The sequence below is a fragment of the Nothoprocta perdicaria genome, unplaced genomic scaffold, assembly GCF_003342845.1.
Source record: "Nothoprocta perdicaria isolate Ctin4 unplaced genomic scaffold, notPer1 scaffold_209, whole genome shotgun sequence".
Classification (NCBI taxonomy): domain Eukaryota; kingdom Metazoa; phylum Chordata; class Aves; order Tinamiformes; family Tinamidae; genus Nothoprocta; species Nothoprocta perdicaria.
In genome coordinates, this window is record NW_020455305.1 from 1,170,965 (window position 1) to 1,198,138 (window position 27,174).

Sequence of the window (27,174 nt, forward strand, 5' to 3'; positions counted from 1 at the left end):
ATTTTATTTCTTCCCACCCAGACACTCAATTTACCCTATTACATACTTCACCTATATTTTCCTCCAGATTCACAATAAAAACTAATATATGTATTTTTAAAAAGTCAATATTTTTCAGAGCCATGTGGATGCAAGGTACTGGGAGTGAATTATAACTTTAAATATAATTTATTGCTTTGCTTGAAGTTGTTATACAGCACTTAATATCTTACCCAAGATTATTCTTACATACAACTAAAATCTCAGTAGCAAAGCCATATATGAAAACAGGCTTCAAATATTAAAGCTCATGTTCCTTTTACATAAACTTCATAGTTTTTAAGTTTAATTTTCATAAGACTGGTAATGACCAGTAAAATTTCCTTGAACTAAAAAAAAAAAAATGCCACACTTTAAAATCAAACATTTTATCCTGTTAAATAGGAGACATATGCAGCTATGATTTATACTACAGATAAGGCTCAATAAGCAACTTCATATATATATAAACATATATTTCATAGGGGATAAACCAGATTAAATAATTTAAGGTCTGGGTTCACTAGAAATAGTCTCTCATATTTTTTATTTTAACAAAGCAATAATGGTGACAAAAGCATTGGAAAAGAAGGAAAAGGCCTACAAAAATCAGCAATGAGAATCAGGAACAGGTTAACATATGCTATATGTATAGCGTCTATGGCTCTGATGAGGGTTTTCAATCACATCTGAGGCAAAAGTGTTAGCCAGTGTTAAGGCTGGTCTGCCCACACCATGGCTTGGAAAGGGAGTTCTACTAGATATGCGTATCACTGTTGCAGGAAACAATGGGAGCTTATAAGGAGTGAAGATTTTCCCTTGTCCACAAAAGCTCCTCTGAAAACTAATTCCTATGTCTTGGAGGCGCACAGTGACTTTTACTGTCTGCCGTCTCAAAAATCTCAAAAAGATCTAGGAAAAAGTAGAAAGAGTCACAGCAATTTCTTTTCAACCTGAAATGCATCAGAAAAACCCATGGTCAGGCTGATTCTCTTAGTGCAGCTACCATTGAAAATTCCTCTCAAAATACCATAGTAGGACTAATTAGAGGCTTCACTTAGCTGAACAGTTTAGTGACTTATTCTTTCTTCCATTAATTTTTAGGCCACTCTAGTTGCTCTAAAAATGCTAGTTAAGATGGAGTTCTTTTCTGTAATTTAAAAATAACATTGCCAACTTACTTATCTGCATAAGTAAATATTTAAAGCAAGCGCAAAACCTACTGTTTTCTATCAAAAAAGTTTGGCAAGCATTTTTTTTCATATATCTTGACCATGTTGCTGAATGTTATGCAAAAGAAGCATTTACCATCATGGATGGCCCTGTTGTTCATCAAAGCACCCGCTTGTCCAGAGATCTATGCCTTGCTGAAAGAAGCTCTGTCTATGCAGATACACAACAGCATGCTCTAGTAAGGATACCAACATGTAGAGTTAGATTTGGCAATACCTCACATTACAGGCTGAATACAAGGATGCTGGCTCTTTTTTAGGACTAGGGTGCCTGGAAAAGGGAAGTTCAAACTTTGGTGTCCTAACTGGAACACAAGTCAGGCAATGATATCGTATGAATTGCAATGTGGTTATTTTTATGATAGCATGTGCTATTTTAAGCAAAGGAGTTCAGGACATGCAATGCACCACTAGCATTATTAGGTGTTAGTTTTACACTTGTGACAACTACAACTTGCAGTTTGCTTCTCTGCATAAAGACACCATTGATCGCAGTATGGAAAGTTTGCATATTGCAACAGCTGGATCAACTTTTACACTGCTGTGATGTGCCACTAGAGCAGCATCAGGGAATCTTTCAGATTCCAGGGTTAGCTGTGTTGAGCCCAGGAGATAATCATTTGTCAGGCATGAGAATTTAGTAGACACGAGATATTATAAAAATATAGCAAAGAAAGAAATACAGTGGAAGTGAAAATATGTATATGTATATAAATACATATATGTACACATATACATATATATAACACACACACACACACACACACGCATCAGAGCTCTACAGTTCAATCATGGATACATGGTAAAATAACCACTCTTGCAATTTCTTTGAGGGACACCCTGCTGTTACAGTTTGCCCCAGTTTGTCTAACAATAAGTGCATGGTACAGCAACAGCTCCCATCCCTCACAGGCCACCCCTCTGCAGTACAGCTTCTCCCAGATTCATGAGTGACTGGTGCACACTGCAGAGACTGCTCTCACCCATAATGGGCACCCTCTCTGGTCTAAATTCCCCCAGTTGCTTCTCAACACACTGCTGATCTCAGAGGCATCTCTGCTGACAAGGGAGTCCTCAGTTCAGCGACTGGGGGTCTGAGTGCACAAAGGTAGGTAGCTCACTCTCTTCTACTCTCAGGCAGAATAACGCTGGCTAACAGTCATACAACAGCTGTATGGCTCTCGTCAGCAATAGTGTGCAGTTTGGTAGCTCCAGTGATGCTGCACCCAGGGTTTGTTAACTCTTGGGCAGCACCTTAGAGCAAACCCCTCTTCTGTGGGCTGCGCTATCTGGAGTCCTACACTTATGGGTGTTGCATCTGTTACTTGCAAGACTGTGCCTGGAGAACATTAATACCCACTCACTGCACTGTTCTGCTTCAAATACGGCTAACATCTCTTTCTTAAAAGGAAGAATAAATGGCTTCATAATAACCATTAGGAAAACTACACATGACTGCATAATGGTGGAAAAGGCAAGGAAAGGAAAGTCAGCACACAGGCTAAAGGAGCTATTCTATGATTTCAAGAAAGTGGAAAATGTGTTTATGAAAGCTTTGTAATTGGATAGGGGGATAGGCCCTCATTTCCCATATACCAGCTTACACAGAAGTCAAGAAGAATCTAACTTTCTGTGACCCTGACTCCAGCATCCTTGTGAGAAAGCATTAGCACCTCCAAAAATTCTATTTAGAGTAAGTTTTCAGCAACAGAAGGCCTGAACATTCAGCCCCTTTGGCTCTCTTTCACCAAACCTTAGGTAAAAATGTAGTGCTTCTTCTAAGATGTAGTTTGGTGTTATTTTTACTTACAAGGAGTAGGACCTTAATGGAAATAAATGGGGCTATTTGAAGTTCAAATGATAGTTAGTGACAAAAAACATGACAGAATTGCTACATAAATCTTTCTAAATCACTCGGTGTTACAGAAACACGCTAAAAGACATGATATTACCTTCTACCTAGGGCATAAAACACCATCCAGTTTCTACAGTTGTTATGAGAAGCCCCAGACAACAATGCACTCAAGGACATCATTTTCACTGCTGTTGCTGTTACCTCCTGAGAGAGTATGGACAAGACAGCAAACACTGGTTGAAAACAAAGGTAAGGACCACAGTTTCTTCAAGGAACCGGCTGAAACTGGGCAATGGGGACAAAACAGGTCTCCTCAAGACAACATGGGACCATAAATGGAAGCAAGTTACCAGAGTTCATCAAAAGGACACAGGAAGAGGAGCACAAGGTTTGGAAGGACCCCCAGGGATCACCAAAGGGACAGAGGGGGTGTGTGCTCGAGGGCAGGGTATGTTGTAATTAGCTCTAGGAAATTGAATGAATATATATGATCATTCTGGGAAATTTAGTGCATACGTAGATAATAGAGAAATAAAAGCTTTGTTTAACACAACCTATGGCATGCATGTTAGGAGGAGCCATCCCCACGCAGCCAGCACCATAATAAAGACAATGCTGCTTCCTAATACTGGTGTTATGGTTTATTCATTAGTGCTAAGGTTTATTCATGATTTTTGCTGGCACAGTCATTTAAAAATACCTTAAAATAAGCCAGTAGCATTATCACAAATTAGATGTGTATATATACACGTGTATATATATATATATACACATACATGTATATATAAATATACATGTATATATATATGTATATAAATATACATACACACAAGTTCTAAACATACATACACATACACACATACACAAAGTTCTAAACTGTGTATTTGTGTCACTCTAACTGTGTGACAATTGTGGATAAGTGTTGTTCCCAGTGAGAGGAAGTAACAGATGGCAGCCTGCTAAAAAGCACATACTGTATATCAATTTATTAATTACTAAATGCAATCTGCCAGACCTTCATCAAGAGATTCTTTAGCTATTACATTTCAGAGGGATTAGAAATTCAGAGGATTAAAAATTCAAAACAAATAGTTTTAATACTAATTAACTTAGCTATATGTATTGCAAGCATGTTATTTCCTCAGATTGACAGTCTGAAAAGACTGAATGCTCTAACGACCAGTACTTATTTTTTTAGTATCAGAAGTGTTCAAGTTCAGTTTAAGCAGAAAAAAACTGTCACAGGAAGATCTATGGCAACTGAACAGCAGAATTTAGTTCCTTTCTCAGTACATTTTTCAGATTAAAAAACCTACCAGCAAACAGTGCATCTGATGCACAGTCATCGCAATTTTCCTGAACATGTGCAAGCAGTTGTATTCATCCCTTTCATGTGTGCAAGAACCACTGGTACATATAAAATCACATTGATTGTATATATATACACAATGATTGTATATATATATACACAATTATGTATATATACATAGCAAACGTTAATTCTGTAATTTACATCTGGAGTCATAAAACCTAACAAGAAAATGTAGAAATTTCTAAGACAGTATGTTTACTCGCTTGCTGTCTCTCTCTCTCTCTCTTCTACTTTTGCTCTTTCTTCTTTCATATTCTTTATACTTAATAGCAGTAGCATTATCTAACCTGTAGGGTACACAAGTGCTTCATGCAATCTTGGTTCCTATTTCTGCACTCTTAGCCGAGAGTGTGAAGGCCTGGATGATTACTGTGTCTCTGCACGCCCTGGTTCTCTTGGACAGCAAGCTGAGAAAGTTGGACCAACAAGGGGCTTTGTTCTCATCAGCCCCCTGTGTGGACTATCAAAGAAGAGAGCACTGGTTGAGTGTACATACCGCGTAAGTGACCTGCTGTCGGTGTCCCTCCTGCTTTTTCTTTATCTCAGTCTCAAGCAATGTACCTCTATCCTCTATAGGATCTGAATGTTCCAAAAACTTATTTCTCTTAGCTTGTCACAGGTCTCTGATCTTGCTAATGCCCTCTTGTAACATTTTTACACTTGAATATTGAAATAACACTAACTCCAGACACAAATTCCTTTCGAGAATAGTTTTGAGATTTTGGACAGCAGAAAAAAAATCTATGATCCAAGCAACAATGGGTTCCATGACTCAACATACTGAATACTGGACCACTTTGTGGTTGGGGGGAGTACTATCTAATATCCAACTAAGTGACAAAGGTGCATTGCAAAAGTTTTTTTCACTGGGTCACAGATAGGTCCAGATATTTGGAGGAAAAAAAAAGTATGATGGGGTAATACGCCAGGCAGAAATTTTAATTTCTTGAAATTTTCAATTTCTTGTTTAGAACAACTTCTCCATCTAAAATTAAGAATTAAAATCAACTTGCTCCACATGAAAAAGAACAAAATTGAGAATATATCCATTGGCCCAAAGGCACTTAGAAAAAAAAAAAGCCAAACAAATGAAGGGCCAACACCAGTTTCTGCCAACATGTGGTAGGCCTCTAGTCAAAGAAGGATGACTGGCATGGCTTTGAGAAAGTGTGTGACCCAGCCAGCCTTATCCATAGCACCTGGAATTCATGTGGGTGGTCTGACAGAGAGCAGCGAGGCAGCAGTGGGCTGGCCACAGGCCTTTCCATACTGAATAACCAGGCCAGACAAGTCTGAATAAACTTGCAACAGTGCCAATATCAGGAAGAGTGTAGCCAGCAGAACTGGGGAAAGGATTGTCCCCCTGTACTCGGAGCTGGTGAGGCTGCACCACAAATATTGTGTTAAGTTTTGGGCCCTTCACTACAAGACATTGAAGTGTGTCCCAAGTCTCTTACAAGGTGCTAGAGCGTGTCCAGAGAAGGACAACGAAGCTGGTGAAGAGGCTGGAGCACAGCTTTTATGAGGAGCAGCTGAGGGAGCTGGGGATATTTAGTGTGGGGAAGAAAAGGATCAGGGGAGACCTTATCACTCTCTACAACTACCTGAATAGAGGCTGTAGTAAGCTGGGGGTCAATCTCTTCTCCAAAATACCTACCAAAAATAGGACAAGACGAAATGGCCTCATGTTGCACCAGGGGAGGTTCAGGTTAGATATTAAGAAAAAATTCCACATGGAAGGAATAGTCAAGCATTGACTTGAACAGACTGCCCAAGGAAGTGATGGAGGCACCATCCCTGGCAGTGTTCAAGAAACATGTAGATGAGGTGTTCAGGGACAAGGTTTAACAGGCGTGGTGTTGAGGGGCTTACAGTTGAACTCCATGATCTCAAAGGTCTTTTCCAACCTTTATGATTCTGTGATCACAAAAAAGCTCTAGGAGGCACCAATAGTGGTCACAGTGTCTCATTTTTACTCAATATCTCAACAGTTCAGATACTTATCTGGGGTCAAAGGACCTAGATTCATTTCTTTCCTCCCTGTCTGAAGTGAACTGAACCTACATATCTCATCTCCCGAAAAAATACACTAAGCCTTGCTATAACATAGTCAGTAGTCTAGCAGTAGCAGTATAATATAGTGCAGTCAGATCACTCCAACACTTCAAATGCTGCCATTCTATTTTGTATACATAAAGTTCACAGGAGCACAGATTCCCAGCTAACAAAGCCTTTACACCATACATCATTCCGACCTCTAGGCTGAAGCATTCTTCCTACACCCTTTGTCTTTGACTCAATGAATATTTTAAGTGAGAACAGCAGCAGCAGACATCAAGGGAGACCCATTTCAGAACTGCTTTATTAGGAGACTCTTGACCTGAATTCAGCATCATACCCTAGAAGAAGCAACAAGTATAGCTAAATTTGAATCTTTTACCTCTTCAGGAAAAGCCTAACAGAAAGCACAGCATGTTCTGTTACACTTTTCCTCCAAACTGTTCATAAAAAATATCCAAACAATCCCCACACCTGTCAATCAACTGCCAATCTCCTCTGGATCAGCATCATTAAATTTACAAGGGCTTGAACAAGACTGGGAAATTGGAGTGAATTCCCAACTGCATTCAAATGATTCTAAAATTGTAGAAAAAAAAATGAAAGTCAGAGATAGGCTAAATTACCATCTGTCTCCTATAAGAAATGTATGACAGTACCGAGGCAAGCAGCTCTCAGAGAAAAAGCTGAAAAGGGAGTAGCTGTAGAGGAATAACAAGCTGAGTGAGGAAGTGTGAAAGACAAGCAACAGGAGCTAGGAAAAGAGTGTGATACAATCTTAGAAAAAAAATTATCAGAAAAAAAAAAAGCAAAAAATCACCAACAATAACAGACGACAGTAGATGAACAGGAAATTGCTCTCTCAAATAGTTCTGAAAAATAAATGCAAATAAATGTCTTTGGAGTAAATGAAGTAAAAGGAAAAAAAGGCAAGAATGAACACATACTAGTAGCTAGTATGTGTTCTAGGTAGCTAGTAATTAGGTAGGTAGCTAGTAACTAGGTAGCTAGTAATAAAAATCAGTGGTAGCTGGTAATAAATTATTAAAGAGGAGCATTAGGCCTTCCCTTTGGTTGATAAAAAGAGGGAGCTAGTTCCTAATTTCTGGGAAGTTAAATGTTCAATTTGAGCATGCAGTGGTATCAATAACCATTTTGCACAAAAGTGTATTTTCATATAGCTAAACACATATAGCTAAACTTTTAGTATTTCAGTAAATAGGCAAAGGAAATAATCTTCTGCCAGCAAAAATAAAGACCTCATATGAGCTGGTGGAGCAACTTTTTAGATAGCCTTAACAAACAAGGCCTATTGTATACCACACCACTTCTAAATGGAAGTGCACCAGAGATTGGTTCCTGCCTCCCATGTATTACCCACATTTTATCCCTACGCAGCACAGACTAAGACAAAGAATGGAAGGGGTAAGTAGACATGTAGACACTTTGATTTCATACAATGCACTGCTGAATGGCTATGAAAATGAAGGATACTTAAAAGTTTGAGTGAAAATTTGTTCAGGTAATATGTACTTAAAACAAGATGTCATACAGCAGCCCTCATCAGTATAAACTGCAAAAATTTCTTTATATGAGCAAAATGAATTGCCTTTAAAATGTATCTTTATCTCATACTTTTTCATAATATGTACTCTGGCTAGCAGTATCAAACATAGAATTAAAATTGTTTTTTCTTTAAATCTTGGAAGAAAGTTAAGATGTAAAAAATACTTTTTTACATGACATATTTGACAAAGGATCACTAGACATTGCAGACGATAAGGAAATGAGTTCAAAAAAAGAAAGCAGATGTATTGTGAGTAGGTATTACTGCAGTGAAATACAGTGGTTTAGTAGGGTTCTAAATATTACACTGCATCACTGGCATCACCTTTTTAACATGAAAGAAAAAAAAGAAAGAAATGATACTGGTCAAATCTGAAAGAAAACATTATTCAAATGCATGCTGCAAACTATTTCTGAACAAAGATTATTTTGAGATGTTCAGATGACATTGTAACATTCAATTTGATTTTTAAGTTGTCATATTTTTCATAAATGATGGTGGTACAGCAAATCTGTAGATAAAATGACATAGATGTATACTAAAAAAGAAAGACCAAGAGTAAATGTAACTGAGGATTGGTACTCACCTCCTTCTCCTGATCCAGAGCCATTATCTGAAATGGAAGCAAAAGAGGAGAATATAAAAAAAAAAGCAAATGAAAGTACTGCTTGAAGATTAGATGTTTGTCCTGTAGCTTAGTACTGTAAAACATTATACAGATGTTTTATTTCATGAACCAGCTGTAACATCAAAACATCTTGCTAAGATTTGGACAGGACAGTTTGTACATGCTTATTGTTGTCCTATCCTCCCTTCGCTGTCAGGGTATTTTTACTCATGCAACAGCAGAATTAATTGATGAAAACAAAACTATCTTAGTCTCTTTTAAATTGCTCTAAATTCAAACTTGTTAAAACTAAATAAAGAGTATACAGTTTGATTTTTGAAATCTACTTAATGAATGTAAGTAGGCTTTTGATAGATTGTTTTATTTCTATTTAAAACCTCTTGCTCTAGGAATAAGACTTGAAGGCGTCACACATAAATGATGTGACTGTAGAAGCACCTTCTGAAACAACTAGTATTCAAATTAAACATGGTTTAAATCAACTAGCTATAAACTAACTCCTCTCAGGTGAGTTATCACTTCATAAAAATATTACTAAATCCCTAGATATTTCATTGTGATAAGAAACTGATTGCATTAGCATCTGATGAGTGAAAGCTTGAAGTTGCACCCTCTTAGTGTTAAGTTGAAGCACCAAAAGGACCTAGCTGCATCAGCGCCCCAGTAGACCTACGTCAGCTTTGGAGCAATAGGCTAAAGCTTTGGGCAGCACTGTGTTCATGGCCTTCAATTAGCACTACAGTAAAGCAACCCTCTAAATCACAAATCTCCCTCTGTCTTTCTTGCTTGCAGGAGGTGGAAAAGAGAGAACAGGATAGCAATTGTTTCCCATACCTGTTAGCTCAAACTCTGTGAAAGGTGAGGAGCAGGGCACTTACTCTGCTCATTTCAGACCTCTCACACCAGTTCTAGTGATAGAAAAGGTAGCTGAATTTATTTCCATAAACTTGGAAAAAATAAAGAAAATAGAGAAACAGTATTCTCACTCTCATGTACGAGCTCATTGAACACGTCAGAGGAAAAAAAACAAACTGTCTGTTCAATTCGCCCTCCCTTTTTAAAATGTTCGTATTTCTTCTAATAGCTCCTTCTAGTGTGTGGCTGAACATGTGAAATTCCATACTGCTGGTCGCTTCACACATTAGAAATAATCTCTTGTTACATGGAGTATCAGGAATAGATTCTTTTCATCAGTTTTTCTTCCTTTTATTTTCCTTTCTTTCTTCCTCTCTTTTCTTTCTTTCATTCCATACCATAATTTTGTACCTAACAGAATCTTACAGATATAAGGACAAAGACAGAATGGTGTCTGTTCCATGGGTAGTGACCCAGTTTACTGACAAAATCCCATATAAGATTTCATTGTTGAATCACTAAAAAATATATTGCATGGTGCTGTACGACTTCATAAACAAATTTGAAGATGTATAATTTATGAAGTAAGTCCATACATTTCTTTGTAATGGTTGAAATTATGTGATTTGGTTGCTTTGGTGTTTTGTGTTTTTTAACCTAAAAATATGAGCAAGTAGGTCATATAAAAAAGGCTAAAATGTCTCAGAGAACTGAGTCACTCCAGGCTTTTACTTCAAAATCTCCCTCTCCACATGGTTTCTCTGGCACATTCAGTCTCAAAGCAAGAAGCACCATTCAGTTCCAGTACACAGCAGTTGCTGTATTGTGGAGCTCTGGTTATATCATTAGGTATATATGCTGCGAGGCAGGGGAGCTATCACTATATAGACAGTAGAAGCTGTAACAAAAGAATCAGGTGATATCCAGACCACCTGTCCCTATAGATCAGTGGGTTGATAGTGGTGAAGTCCACAGGCAGCTCTCCACTTGACAGGGCATCCTAGAAATGGGATAGATCCATGCCTGCCCTTTTAATGGCTTCTTGAGACCTGAAAGCCGAGTGGCATTCTGAATAACACTTCATGCCATCACCGACTTTTCACTCAGACCTCATGCTTCCTCTCTGCAATTGAACCCTTGTCTACAGTCTACAAGGTGATTTTGCTAAACCAAGTCAGTGTGTTTTGTTTTTCTTTTTGCAAGCTTTTTGTACAAGCACCCCCACTCTTTTCAATCCCCTAAACCAACTCAGGATTTCTGAAAGTGTTCTCCCCACAAGAAGTATACCAATGATGCCCAAGAAAGAGAACACTCAGACAAGGAAGGAACTTGCAAAGAAAGCACATGCCCCCACCACAAGTCAGTAATTAGGGAGTGACTGTCTTTTCTGTTTACTTAAGCCACCATTTCCCAAATAGGTTCATAAAAAAATGTGCATGTATACAGATGTACAGCCTCTCTCAGTTTGAGGGCTATACTAGAACTCTTGTTTCCAGGGTAATCATGATAAAATCAGGCTGCAGTCAGAATCCCTGCCTCCTTTCCTTCTTTTTTCTTTTTTGTGCTCTCAGGGGCTCAGACATTTCCATACTGTACTTTGATGTAGAGAGTCTCCTCCTCAATCCCAACCAAGCTTGAAGCATCTCTCATTCACATTAGGCTGCTCTCCCGGAACGGGTGGTTTTTAACTACCTTAAACGAACATGAAAATCGAACCCTCTCTGTTGTGGCAAATGAACCAGACTGCTTAGTATAAAAAGAATAACAGATGGACCACTGATGAAACTGAAGAGAATAAACACTTCAATTCAGTTGAGGTACATGATCCAGTAAGCATTTCCAAACCAAACCTATCAGATCCTGCACACAGAGACACAGGCAAAGTAATGCCTAAAGGCTGCATCCTTTTTAGATCTAAGTAAGAAATAGACGGGCAGCTATTCAGCAAAGAACAGAAAGAAACACATCTTCTGACACATCAGAAGTAAAATTGTAGGTCAGTCCAAAACACAAGGTATTTGTGGAATTTAGTTATTGCAAGTAAGTATTTAAGGCTGAGAGAGCTGGGCCTGTTCAGCCTGAAGAAGAGAAGGCTGAGGAGGGACCTGATCTATAAATACCTCAAGGGAGGCAGTAAGGAAGAGGGGGCCGGCCTCTTTTCAGTGGTGGACAGCGATAGAACTAGAGGAAACAGCCACATCAAAAAAGCCAAAAAGCACCAAAAGCTCCGCAGGAACTTAAGGAAAAATTTCTTAACAGTGAGGGTGCCAGAGCACTGGAACGTGTTGCCAAGAGAAGTAGTGGAGTCTCCTTCTCCGGAGATGTTCCAAACCTGCAGCCCTGTGCCATGTGCTCTAGGTATCCCTGTGTGTGCAGTGGGGTTGGACTGGATGACTCCTAAAGGTCCCTTCCAACCTTAAGCATTCTATGATTCTAAGTATGAACTGACAGTGAGAAAGGATTTTCAGCACCTCAACTTCAGCACCCAAGAGTTATACTCCTTATGTCAAAGTGCCCCATTCTCCCCTAAAGTTTTTGGAATATAGTTGCAATACTTTTGATACAAAAATCACGTGTGTCACTTCCTTGTGTTAAGCACAAGTTGGCCTTTGCAAATTAACATTCCTGAAAATTCACTGAAAAAAAATAAAATGTTGATTGTTTTTCTTTGTCATCAATTACTTTTATCACCAAATAGAAACAGAAGAGAGAAGAGATAGCTGCTATCTTAAGTAACAATTTCTGTTAATTGATTATAATCCACTTGGATTTTCAGGTTAATGTAGATCTAACTAAACCCCTTCCATGGTGGAACAGGGCAATCTTTTTGCCATTTAATTTCTAGATAAAGTGGCTTTAACTAAAGAGTAGGTAAGATTTTGTTAATTTACTATTAAGATGAATATCCTGATCTCCGCTTGATGCTAGGTATTGCAATGAGGATGCTGTTGCAAGAGCTGTTTGGGAGGTTTAAGTTTCACTATTTCTGCATTACTGTGCAATTATTCATCATCTTCTGCAGTATAAATCATTGAAAACTCAAAGCAGTAGTGCAAAGACTAAAGTTTCAGAAGAGATTCAAAACTGGGACAGACAATTTTAAGGCTGCAGCCAGATCAAAGACCAAAGAAAAACAATGCAAATTCTAATATCTTGGTGTTTGCAGGCAGGGGAGCACTGTTAACACTGCTGTCAGGGCACAAAAGAAGTTTGTTAAGAAGCAGATTAATCCAACTAAAACCACCTGCTCAGCCCAAGTTCATGCTCCTCGTGCTGGGTTTATATCCCCACAATCCAAGAGCATGGCTGCCTAACATCAAGTATCCTCTGTTTTAGCAGGATCTTGAGACAGCAGTGCTGACAAACCTAACTGCTATAAGCTGTAAGGCCTCTAACTGCTGAAGATGGGCCTTTAACATCTACTGTGCCAGGGTATCCAATAGTAATCACCACTCTCCTCTTTTTCTCTCTTGAGAAAGCTTTCGCTATGCTTTGATCCTGCTAGCCATTTCCTGATTAATTATGTGTGCAAAAGAATTGATACTAGGTTTTAAATTGTAGAAGAACTAGACATTAAATTAAAAGAAACAGATATTAAATTCTGGCATATGTTGATGAAGTACATCTATGTAAGACTTCCTACTTACTTCCAAAACATTTATTTCCTAATAACAGAAGGAGATGAGCTGTTGCAAGCAAGCCCTCATTGCAGGCTGGGCAAAAAACCACAGCTGCTTTAGTAAGAGGGCATTATTTATTTATTTGTTTATTTATTTAAAGTATATCTCCTATACCACAACAAATCCAGAAATAAGTTTCTCAGCTGACTATTGAATTAAATATTTATTTTTATATCTGGCTTCCATACTTGGTGTTGCTTATTTCTGTAGTTTATAAACCCAGAAGTGAGTTGCCTAGAACTTCCTTAATGCCCCCCAAAGGATTTAAATTTATTGTATATTCCTTTTCAGGACAATGTGTGTATCTAATTATGCTTTGTTTATGTCTGTTATGTTTTGTCTGAGTGTCCCACAGAAATAACACTCACAGTAAAAACCTCTGCATTCCAACTTAGGGTAACTTTGATTACTTCAAGATCATCCTGCAACAAAATGTTGCATAGAGCAACATATCACAATGTGGAGGCTGAGGGAGATAATTTAATAGAGCTAATATTTGTTTCTTGCTGAGAAAATAACATTTTTAAAAAAACTTTAGAAACACCAAAGTGTCTAAGTACAGTGTTGTAAAATGCCAAGTACTATATCATTATGTGCTTACATTTTCACATGCACATAATATAAATCTGGCAGCAGTCAAAATCCTGGCAGTGTCTGTGAGCTAACAGGAACATGCATTCTTAGGAATTAATCATGAAAGTCCATTTATTACTTACTACACTTCTTCTAAAACCATAAAAGACAATGAATTCACCACTACAAAGAGTCAGACGAAATCTTTTGACCTTGTGGTCAACCCTTCCTTCTCAACCCTTTGAACACACTCTGACCACCCTCTCTCCCTAGTTTCTTGCCTTTTCGCCTTTTAAGCCTTTGCCTTGCCTTTCGGCAAGCCAGTTTAGGATAACCTTTGGTAAAGAATCCTCAGGTGGCATACTAGGAATGAATTTTGACTTAACATCATCCTCTCAGAACTGACCAAGGCTTCAGGTCAACATCTAGGCTGTTGCTCTTATGAGTCTGACAGCAGTCCTGTTTGTAAACAGAAATTGGTGTGTAAAAGCAGCTTACTGATCTGGTACACCACATAATACCACAATCAGTTGCCTAATCTGAATTTATAGGGAAAGAAGTGACAGAGTAAGGAGGAAAAGTGGCGGAAGACACGAAATATCACCAGGTGGTAAGGGACTGGTAGGGACTTCACTGGAGAGCAAATATCCTATTTACCTTCACTCAGCCACACACTGGATGACTCATTCCTTATGATACAAAAGGCCAAGTCAAAAGGCCAAGCTAGATGTAGGATAAAATTTTATATAGCTTATTATCAACCACTTCTTAAATGTATATGTAGGTATTGGATAAAAAGAACACTGAAGCTGCATTTTATTCATTTTCTTGTTTTCTTTCTGTACTCTGCAATACAGACCTAAGTGTATTGGCTGAAACTCACATACCCTAATCATCCAGCTTCTGCCAGTGGTTATTAAACACCTTTGTAAACGCACATATTTTAAAAATCTATGTCCTTTCATATAAAAAAAAAAGTTTTGAAAATGTTGCGACTTCTTCACCCAAGCTCCAAAGGTTCATTATACATTCTCTTAAACTTCTCTAAACACTATTTTTTAATGAAAAAAAAGTCTTGCATTTTGTTAATTCCTAAAGCACCTGCATTAGGTGCATTACTTTCATTATGTTGCTTATTTGGGGATCCCTTGTCTCTGACAGCACTTGGACAAAGGAATGCAATATATAAATATGCTGATCAGTAACATATCACGACCTTAAAAAGTTAATCAAAATGTTACCTGACAAGAAACAGGTAATAGAAAGCTGACTAAATCATTCTATGCAGTCGATTCTACAGCTTCAGAAGGAAGCAATCCTTATTAAATAGGAGATGTTACTGTTGTGTAAGGTTTAGAATTTTGACATAATTTACTTAGACCTAATGCATCATTACAGGTGGAATTTCATCCTATTTCTCCTGTATAACTGTGACGGACAATAAGCCGCTGGGATAGAACTGGTCTTTGTTTTGAAAAACTGAAATCAGGATAAGAAAATAGTAAACATCTACTTAGATACTTATTAAAGGCATATCAGAACAAAGCATTTTCATAGTTAATTCTGAGGCACTAGCTGAAAATTTATGTGATTATGTAAAGGATTTTTTTTTTAATTTAGGTATTTGATTCTCACCATACATGTTTTATACATTAAAAGTACAAATATATTGATTTTATGTATATTAGGCAGATTCTTAATATATTAGCAATTACAGATTATCTATAGCCATAGAATGAGTAGGTTCCAGAGAATGGCTTTTATGATATAGTATTCTAAAAATAATCATAAGATGCCTGATATTTAGGAAGCAACGCTTACAGTTCTGTTTTAGAACTCTACTGTAACACTGTAGATTGCACAAGTGTAAATCCAGCATGAAGCCTGAATCACATCCTCAGTGTCAGAAATGTATTTTCAGTATTTTCTAGTCAACTTTGTCTCGGTATATGTCTTGATCTATTACACTACTCTGACAATTTATGCTGCATTTTCTGTTTTTTTTTAATATAAGCCCTAAAGAAAAGAAGAGGAAGGTTAAAAAAAAAATCCTCACAGTAGCTGACTGACATACTGATTAGCAGAGCTCGAAACTGAGAAGAATCAACTTTTTCATCTCAAAATATCATTTTCTAAAGTAGAATAAATCACATTAAAAATGTTCTCCAAAATATCCTCCTACTGTTCTATTTTAGTGAAAGAAACTTATTATACTGAGTCTTTAAAAATATTCTGCATGAAATAAAAAAAATATATATTCACACAGCCTCAATTCAATCTACTTCTGGGCTATTGTTATTGAAATATGTGAGTTCTTCAAAATTACATTGGATTTTGTCCTATTCCTGTGGCTTCTGAAATTAGTTTATAGGTAGGAGACTGGAGAAGATGTATTCAGTTATCTGTCTGAAATACTCTGGAATTACACAGTTGAATTGGGCACTGAACACAGGTTTCCTTAGTTCTAGTACTGAAGTCATAGACCATTTTGGAGTCTGTAAACAAAACAATCCCAGGCTATGTCTGTGGTGCAGTCAAAGGCATTGGAACAGCTTATGTAAATGTAGCTAAGCTGGAGTTAAATTAGCTAGCTGTGGGACTGACAAAAGGGCACAACAAGGAACTTTGCCTGAGTAATATGACAGACATTTACCCTGATTTCTAAAATGAAATGTTGCAGCTACCACTGTGCTCCAGGCTGCTGCCCCTAGGTTGCCATCTATTACTAAACTAGCAAATGCAAAGCTACCTAAGAATGTCTGCTTGGATCTGCAGTCACACTTTAGCTACTACAGAGATGCTTCTTACTTGCTGTAATAAAACTGAAGTACAACTTTATCTAGCAAAAGATACTAGATGTCCCAAAGCACATCTTGGATGTGATGACCCAAAGTGGAATCAGTCAAATATGACATATTGGTTAGGGTAATGGATGTCACTTGTTTGATGTCACACTAAATATGTACATCCAAAAAATGAGTGCTAAAGAAATGAATAACCTGGAATCTGCTCAGTTTTGTTCTAAGTTTTGTGAATTAATATCAAAGATCCCCTATAGAATTCATCAGCACTGTTTCAAATAATTTTTTTCTCCTTTAAGTGCTTTTATTTATTTACTTGTTAACATATCAGAGACATATCAGAGTTCTTCTGCATAACAACATCTCATCATTGAAGGGGACTTGTGTTTTCTACATTATTTCTTTGTACAAAAAGCATGAATATGATTCTCTCTAGAATTAAAAACAAAACTAAAAAAAAATCCGATAACCTCATTCATTAGTGACACGGAATGATGTTTTACATACCAGAATAACAAGGTCCTCTTGATACCACTGTTATCTCTTTCTGATGCTTGCATGCAGCTCTCCTAAGGAAGCATTCATTCTGGTAAGTGTCACCATTTGATCCACAAACAGGAATATAATTTGTGTGACACTGAAAAAGAAATTGTAAAGCAACTCAATCTTAAAAAGTCATATGAATAATCTCAGTAGCATGTTAATAAAGAGGATGATAGTTATGTATGCATGATGTTGCTAATAAATTAGCTAATTAATTAGCAAAATCTAATATTCTGTCCACTAAAGGAAAAAAATTAAAAGTTAGCTTCTCAGTATCACTACAGATTTTCTTCTCAGACCACCGAAACAATAGTCCAACTCTGTATGGAATGCACATACTAATTTATTTAACAAAGATTTAAATAATCAAAAAATTTAAGTGGGTCTCAAAAATGATTGGAGGGAATATGACAAGCATCTACAAGGATCTGAAGGATAAACACACTGAGGAAAGAGAAGACTTGTCAATATAGCAGAAGTAAGTATGACTAGAAACTGAGGGATGAAACTGGACACTGCAGAATTTAAAGTGAACATTATTTTAGGAAGGGAAGTTGCAGATCATTTTGCTCAAACAACTGTCTTTCAAGGGAGATGGAAAACAATCACCAGCCTCATTTAGTTCGTGAGTATCACGAATCGGTTCGTCTCAGTCAATAGCTTTTGTACGGCTTTATAGAAAAATACTGAGCTCAAAGTCACAAGGTTGGTATATTAAAAAATAAATAAATAAATTCATCTTTTGGACTGATTTATTCAGGGACAGCATGTATTTTACTCTACATTCTAAGAAAGACAAACTATGAGGTGCCTCATATATGTAATATATTCAAAAATTTTCTGGGAAAAAACGGAATAACCATTCCACCTGGCAGCAGTGAACAACAGGTCACTTCCTACCAACTTGGATCTCCAAGGCTGGATATTCTTGATATGGAAAAACAGACACTTTCCTATTTGAGGCTTCTAAGATAACATTAAGTGTAGACACCTTTGGCACCTTTAAAATCCCATGGGGTTGAGAGGAAGAGGGAAAAAAAAAAGCAGTAATAAACAAAGTAGTAATCTAGTTCCCAAATTTACATATCTTAAACTTGAATGAACTAGTGAAAGAGAGGTGACATACACAAAAAGATGTAATTTAAGCTAAACTGCCCCAAAGAGTAGCAACATTTCTCTTCTGAATTCTAAATGATATTCTCTGTGACTGAAAATTCTGGTATACAAAAACCTCAAAATATCCAATTCCAATAAAAAAATATCCTTCCTCCTTTGTCATCCTTCCAAAGATTACCAACTGAGACTGAAATAAGCATGAAGAAGTGGAAATAAATCATGATGCCAGTTTTGTGATACTTTCATTTATTGAATGGCTTGCAGACATTTTATTATACTCATCAGTTCTATCATATTTCACACTGCACAGTCAGCATTAGAGAATAAATGAAAATGAGGCTATTTTTAAAAGAATAATACTTTACAATAGATAATTCTCAATTATTTCTAAAAGTTGTCCAGTGGTGTTTAAAAGCAGACAGTTTCTGTCCTAAAGGTAAAAAGTTAGGAGGCAAAATTATTCCCTTTTTTTCCACAGTTTGATAATTCTTTAGTGAACTGTCTGGATATCCACCACTGGATGTGGATTATTGCTTTTCTCATATTTATGTTTTATGAAGTCTCATACAAATTGCAGCTAAAGACTTAAGTTTGTTGAACACTTTTTTTTCCTCACCTCACAGTCATAATAAAAACATATCCTTCGTAATGGCTAGGGCTGCTGAAAGCAAGTATATCAAGGCCACTGCAAGCAGAGCTTTGCTAGATCTGATTTGACATTTTATTTTTGCAATGTGAAACCTCAGTTTATAATTTAAGTAGGATAATTTAAGGATGATGAGGTAAGGCAGAGAAAGCCTTCAAGGTGTTCAGAAACGTAGAGTGCAGCAGAGCTCTTGCTGCCATGACATTATATGTGTTTCAAAGATAATACTGAAATCTATCCACCAGTAATTTCTGAAGAGGATCCTAAGAGGAAAACCTATGATCATTACAACTGTAAGTTTTAAAAGACTAAAATTTAAGAGATTATACTAGGCTAGGCATGGCTATGCATTTAGATTTTCCCAGGCAGAGGGGCTTTCTTAGTATAAAAGGCTGGAAAAGAAGGGTGAAAAAGACTGAAAGGAAACCGAGTTCATATGCACTTTCTTGAATTTGAAGGACTTATTGTGCTAGCTTTTGCCTTAGATAAGAGCAGTTTTAGGGTGACTCTTAATAGTGCCCCCTTTTTCACCAAAACTGCCCATTATCAGGCAGCCAGGAAGGCCAAGCTCATTAGCATCTGGTGACAGTGCAGCAGGAAAATCCTCAGCTGACCAGCACTCAAATCTGAGAGAATTTTAGTTTGGCAATTCTTTTTCCAGAACACTTTTTTTTTAAGCTGTGATTATAACATAACAAGTGCCTTAATGGACCAGACCAATGGTCTGATTTAGCCAAGACTATCTCTAGCTGTGAGGATCAGAAATCCCCCCATTCTCCTTGGAGAGTGTTCTTAATTGAACCATTTTGCACAGTTTTGTCCAAATCCTTTTCCAGATCTTCTAATGCCACCAAAAAAAAAAAAAAAAAATCCAGTAAGTTGTTGGATGGTTTTGCATGTACAGAACCTAATGGTTTGGGCTGGGATTTTTTTGAGGGGAAGATTTTAGAGGTGCTATTTTCAGCTGTATAATTAAGGTGGAGAGCTTGAGGAGGAATTCAAGATGCTATGTCATGCTTAGGCCTGTACCTTAGTGTACAAGATAAGTCTTTCAGGAAATAGAAGAAACTTATTAATGAAGCTTATTATATAGCTTAATATTTCTTGGAGCTTATTGTCAAGAAAAACAGGAGAACCATCAAATTTACCACCTCTACAAAATAAAACAAAATCTTTGCTTATAGTAGAATCTGTTTTCTTTGCAGCCTTTAATCATTACTAGGTTCTAATTCTATTATTCTTCATAAATAAAAGTTACAGCTAGAGAAAAGGCTATTATTGCCTTCTCATAAGCACTTTTTATCATTTTAAGAGGCAATTAGATCCCATTTTTCTCATGGGAGGTAAGTAAAAGAATGCATTCACCTAAACTGCACTACATTAAGAGCCAGTTGTGATACCTGTAAAATCGAAAGATCACATGCACACTGTTGCTAGTCTGGCTCCTCTTGATTTATAATTTATTGTAAATAGAATACAAGATTATTCTTCAAAAAGGACAGCCCTCCCTACAGGTGATTAATAACACTGACAACCCCTGCAGTTTCACCAGGAGTCTCATAAAATTTAGTATTTTTATCCTGGATGTTAGTTATGAAAACAAAGAATCTCAGTATTCTCTATTATCTAAAAAGAATGGGGAGGGGACTATTTGTCATGTTGTTTATAAAAAAGTATGAACTATGCATATTAAAAGCTTAAAAATCAGTAAGTCAAAATATAAGAATTTGATATTTATGAACTTTTAAGAGTTCAGAGGATTTTTTTTAAATAAATCTCACTATTTTCTTCTGAGTCAGGCTAATTCACCACTTTCCATGAAGAAATTTTTTGATTTTCATTTGCCCACACAGTGTCAAAATACGTTTTTTGTACTTTTTTTTTGGTCGGTGTGTATAAATACCTCAAGGGAGGCAGTGAGGAGGAGGGGGGCGGGCCTGTTTTCAGTGGTGGCCAGCGATAGGACTAGAGGAAACGGCCACAAGCTGAGGCACCAAAAGTTCCACAGGAGCTTGAGGAAACATTTCTTGACAGTGAGGGTGACAGAGCCCTGGCACAGGCTGCCCAGGGAGGTTGTGGAGTCTCCTTCTTTGGAGATCTTTAAAACCCACTTGGACGCAGCCCTGTGCCATGTGCTCTAGGTGACCCTGTGAGCAGAGGGGTTGGACTAGATGACCTCTGAGGTCCCTTCCAACCTTGGGCATTCTATGATTCTATGATTCTACTTTTGTACCTTCCTCCTTTTTCAGTTCACTTTAAAGGTAGTTTTGGTTATTATTTTCAGTACACAGGAATTAAAGATGTTGTGACTCATTTCTCAGAAGAAGGACATGGAATTTGGTGCCTGCCAAAATACGCACCTTGCCACTATGATTTGACTAGAATCACAGAATCACAGAATATTTAAGGTTGGAAGGGACCTCTACAGATCATCTAGTCCAACCTTCCTGCTCAAGCAGGCACACCTAGAGCATGTGGCACAGGGTGGCATCCAGGCCGGTTTTGAAGACCTCCAGAGTAGGAGACTCCACAACCTCCCTGGGCAGCCTGTTCCACTGACCTGTCACCCTCACAGGAAAGAAGTTCCTCCTCACCTGGAGACGGAACTTCTTGTGTTCCAGCTTGTGGCCATTACCCCTCGTCCTATCGCTGGCCACCAGTGAAAACAGCTTGTCCCCTTCCTCCCTGCATTCTCCCTTCCTGAACTTATACATATTAATCATATCCCCTCTCAGCCTTCTCTTCTCCAGAGAAAACAGGCCCAGCTCACTCAGCCTCTCTTCGTACGAGAGGTGCTCCATTCCCTTAATCATCCTGATTGCCCTTCTCTGGACCCTCTCGAGAAGCTCCACGTCCCTCTTATACTGGGGAGCCCAGAACTGCAAACTAGCAGATTCTGTGGTGCAGAGAAACATGCCAAGAAAACTATCTAGGTAAGAAATGCAACGCGAAAAATAATCACAACGATCTAAGATTTTCCATGGTGCCATGTTTGGCCACTAGCAGAGTAGAGAAGACTTTCCAAAGACTAGTCTTTAACAGAAGTTGTAACAAGTACCAGATTTAAACCATAACTTCTTCTAGGTCATCTTCCTTCTCACCTCAGGTCTCAGTGGCACCATGAGATGAAGGGGGAGGGTAGAGGCAGCAGTGCTCACCTACCCCAACAGAAAAGGCCATGGGTATCAGGCATGTGGCAGACTCCCTTTACTCTAGACATCAGTATGTGACTAAGATTGACTTAACAAAATTGTGGAGTCACACTCCCCAATAGCTCCCTGAGCACAACCAGTTGAGCTCAGCCTGTGTTCGCATATAATCCTAATAAATATAATTAAAAACCTGAAGAATTAGGATATGACTGGATTATATTAGCATTTTGATCAGTGACATTTTTTAAACTCCCTTTCTATTAATACTTGAATACACCAAAAAAGTGAGCAGGAAAATCACACAGAAAAGAGGGAAAAATCCTTACCTGAAACTGACATGCACATTTCAAGCCATCGCCACCTTCTTTGCACACTCCTCCATATTTACATGATGACTCATCGCACACTCTTACATCAGGCTCTCTCACATTTAACTCTATGAAAACAAAAAGGAAAAGAAGAGAGAAAAGAAATTGAAACATGGGTAATTTTTAAGACTACACAGTCTGTCTTGTTCTTAAACCCACTGAATCTTTCCATTCTTTCCTCTCCCCTACAGAAACTGAAGGTAAAAAAACCTGGAGTTGTCAACATAACCTGAACTGAAATGGCCACATCCTGTTCCTAAGCAGGGAGGTTCATTTCACTGGCAGAACAGGCATGGCTAATTTCTGCTTCACCACACAAATAGCTCCAGGGTAGGTGCAAGTTTATGCTGCCAAAATCATGTTTTGTGTACTCCACTCCTGGTAGGAGTCAGGACCCTTAAACAAGCAGCAGTCCATGTTTCTTGCCCAATGGATCTTTTTACCTGACTTGCCACAGAGACTCTGAAAGAAAGACTGAAATTCTGAAGAAACTTATTTGGATTTTTTTCTGCTTTGTATTCCAATCTACGGGTAATTCACGCTATTGTCTTTCATATTAAAAATATATTAACATGCATATAGAATACTACAAGTTACTGTAGGACCAGAAGTATTTATCTTAGGTGCTACATAGAAATATATAAAAATAAAGTATATCCTGCTTTTGTGAACTTCTGGAAGAGGTACAAAAGGCTAACTGACTTCAGGAGCACAGAGGAACAAACAGACTGTATAAATCAATACACTCAGCAAGCACAATAGCTGCTTAACTGGTGTCAAGCTTTTTTTGGCATCACATCCGCGGGTAGTTTTGAAGGAGATTAAATATGCTCTTCTGATTTTTTTTTTTATTTGAACTGTATACAGGAGAAAGATATAGGTGGGAAGCAGTCAATTTTATCCAAAATACCATCTTTCTAGAATCAGTTGAATAGCATTGTTACTATTGACTGAAATAAAAAAATGAAAATAATACCAAGGGCTGTGCAAATAATCCACTGTCCTCTTTTAAGAGGATATTTAGTGTTGACTCAAATGAGAGATCTCCAGAACTCTGTAGTAATATGACCCACTAACACATTGATTTATAGCTGTATGTTTTAAAACATTTTCTCTAACTTTTAATAAACAAACTCTATCCAGATGATTGTGTTAAAGAAAACACTGCAGAACTGCCATTCAGAAACTGTGATAGTCCATATAATATAAAAAACTCATTCATATAATATGCATATTTAAATATATTATAAATGTATATTATAAAAATGTGTTATACATAAATATACAGCATATATTATAAACATATAGTATATACATACAATAAATTTTATATATTTTTAAATATCTAATATACTTATGTATTTTATATAGTATAATTACATACTTTTTAATAGTATTAAAGTTATAGGAGTACAGCTCAGCAGAACACTCAGTGTTAAGTCTCGCATTTTCTTAGACATGATGAAAATTTTTTTAAAAAGGCTAAAAAATACATTCTTTCTTTATGTCCATCATGCCTGAAGATATAAATGAGTGTGATGTCTATGCCATTTGATAGCTAGATATCCAGGTTGCCATACCAACTATGGACATGTGTTCTCTAATGTTATGTCGCTATTTATTAAATGCGATTTCTTCACTATAGGACCTGAGTTATTAGGAAAGAACATTGCGGATTTTTTTTTTGTGTTCATAACTTGAACAGGGGGAAATTGTGATGGAAATGTGCATTTCTTTCCCCTCATGAAGATCTATTCCATGAAGATTAACAAAACTATCAAAATTAAGAGGAAATGACCATCAGACCCAAAGGAAGAATTTACCTTTTGCTGATACTACATTTCAGAGAATATAATTTATAAAAGGTAAAAAACAGTTGGATAAATTACAGAGTTAGAAATTTTTGAAGTCCTATTCTTATGAGCCTGGGAAACTAAGCATATGGGGGTTCCACTTATGAATGCCTCCATTCTCAAAATGTCTGTATTTGAGTGCTATGCATGAGCTCGCCTGACACCCCATATGAATGAAAGAAACCCTAATGCAGCTCGAATTCACGCTTGAAATCCTGTACAGCTATGTGATTTCCACTGCCACAGCTGTTCCACGCAGGCTGGCTATCGACTCCTGTCTATTCTCCATGCCCATGTGTTTGACACCAGTTTATCCACTCCTTGTCCTTGCCGCCCCACAGAGGTGTCTTTGAAGCTCTCCACTTGCCTGGTGGCTAGGAGTCTTTCTGTAGAGGGCAGAGATCTAGGTTTCTAGCGTGGGAGGGGCAGGATCCAGGGTGAACCAAAAGCACTCACCAGTCAGCATTTCAGCAACAGGGTGTCATGGACTTGTGCCTGATGTAGCTACTGCTCTAACTACAGAAGTTATTGAGAAGTGAAAGATATTATAGCAAAATTATAATAGGAAAAATGAAGATGGGGCAGGGAATCAGCCCTTGTCCCCCAGCATAATGAACTGAAACTTCATTTAAAAGAAAATATCCTCAGGAGAAATTAAGGTGACAGGAAGGACAGTTATAATTCAAGTTTAGGGCTGAATTCTTTCATACAAATTATAAATACTAATTATAAGCTTCTTTGCATAACAGAAGAACTCTCAGCAAGAAAGTAATGAACTGTTACAGATCATTCAAAGACTAGAAGCCATCATGATACTCCAAACCTGTATAAAAGACAAGATGTCCTAGTGGCTGGCACAAATGTACGAATGAGAATGACTCTTAGTAGAATAATTTGAAGAGTAACAGTAGATGTCTGGCATGCCTAATATATACTCTCTTTTGAATAGAATTCCCACTTAAAAAAAAAAAAAAAGTAGTAGTAGTTTCTACAAATATTTCCAGAAGAACAGAATCATTATTACTATATGTCAGAAAGGATATACAAAACGCATAAAAACATAAAATTACAGAATCATACAGGTTAGAAAAGACCTTTGACCAACCATAAACCCTAAAACACCATGACTGCTAAACCATGTTCCTAAGCACCTCATCTACACGTTTCTTGAACACTGCCAGGGACGGTGACCCCACCACTTCTTTGCGCAGTCTCTTCCAATGCTTGACTACTCTTCCCATGTAGAATTTTTCCCTAATATCTAACTTGAACCTCTCCTGGTGCAACTTGAGGTATTGAGGTTGAGGTATTTTGGAGAAGCCCACCACCTCACTACAACCTCCATTCAGGTAGTTGTAGAGAGGAATAAGACATCCCCTGAGCCTCCTCTTCTCCAGACTCAGCTCTCTCAGCTCCTCCTCATAAGGTCTGTGCTCCAGCCCCTTCACCAGCTTCATTGTCCTTCTTTGGACACACTCCAGCACCTCAATGTCTTGTAGTGAAAGGCCCAAAACTGGACACAGTATTCAAGGTGCATTCTCACCAGTGCTGAGTACAGGGGAACGATCACTTCCCTAGTCCTGCTGGCCATACTGTTCCTGATACAAACCAGAAGCCTTTTCACCTTCTTGGCCATCTGGGCACACTGCTGGCTTATGTTCAGCCAGCAGTCAACCAGATCCAGCACCTCCAGATCCTTTTCTGCTATGCCGCTCTCCAGCCATTTGACCCCAAGCCTGTAGCATTGCCTGGGGTTGTTGTGATCAAAATGCAGGACCCAGCACTTGGCCTCAGCCCATCAATCCTGCCCGGCCAGATTCCTCTATAGAGACTTCCTACTCTCAAAGCGGATCAGCTCTTACTCTCAGGTTGGTGTCGTATGCTAATTTGCGGAGAGTGCACTCAATTCCCACATCCAGATCATTCATAAAGATATGAAGGAGGACTGGCACCAAAACTGACCTCTGGGGAAGAGGATTGTGACCAGTCACCAGATGGATTTAACTCCACTCACTGTCTGAGCCCAAACAGCCATCCAGTTTCTCACCCAGCAAACAGTACATCTCTCTAAGCCACGAGCTGCCAGCTTCTCCAGGAGAAAGTAGTGGGACACTGTGTTAAAGGCCTTACTGAAGTCTAAGTAGCCCACATCCACAGCCCCTCCCTCATCCACTAGGTGGGCCACCAGGTCACAGAAGGAGAGCAGGTTGGTCAGACAGGATCTGTCTTTCACGAACTTATTTTGGCTGGGCCTGATCCCCTGGTTGTCACACACATGCTGTGTTATTCCCCTCAAGACAATCTGCCTTATAACTTTCCCTGATACCCAGGTTAGGCTGACAGGCCTGTAGTTCCTCGGATCCTCCATCCAAACCTTGTTGTAGATGAGCATCACACTGGTCAATCTCCACTCTTTTGGGTCCTCCCCTGTGGACCAGGACCGCTGATCAATGATAGAGTGCGGTGTGACGGGCATTTCCACCAACACTCACAGAGCCTCTGCTGGGGTGGATCCCATCTGGCCCCATAGACTTGTCAGTGTCCCGGCAGCGTAGCAGGTCACTGACTGCTTCCTCCTGAATTATGGGGAGTATGCTGCATGTATGTGTGGCAGCTCAACATGTGGCAAATGGCTTTGGATAATTTGTTACATATTTCTTTAATGTCTATCACAACTAATTTCCAAGACTTTGACAAGTTTAAATAAAAGAAAAACATGACACATTGTGCACAGATAGAAGAAAGTAGTAATCCATTAACTCCCAGAGGAAAATATAATCAGTGCAATTAAATCAAGCTTCCAAATTTATGATAATATTAATCTCCAAAGACCTGAAATGAGGTATTCCAAAAGATT

General features: G+C 38.1%; 1 protein-coding gene across 1 annotated transcript in view; it reads right to left on the reverse strand.

Annotated features, from left to right (window-relative positions):
* TMEFF1 (transmembrane protein with EGF like and two follistatin like domains 1) overlaps window positions 1-26,793 on the reverse strand; it is a 47,008-nt gene extending 20,215 nt beyond the window's left edge. The window contains exons 1-4 of the mRNA XM_026038383.1: window positions 26,448-26,793; window positions 22,423-22,532; window positions 17,147-17,276; window positions 8,689-8,715 (exon numbers count right to left, since the gene is read on the reverse strand). Of these exons, the coding sequence (XP_025894168.1) occupies window positions 8,689-8,715; window positions 17,147-17,276; window positions 22,423-22,532; window positions 26,448-26,793 (613 nt within the window). The remainder of the gene's footprint in view (window positions 1-8,688; window positions 8,716-17,146; window positions 17,277-22,422; window positions 22,533-26,447) is intronic.
* Window positions 26,794-27,174: the final 381 nt, after the last annotated feature.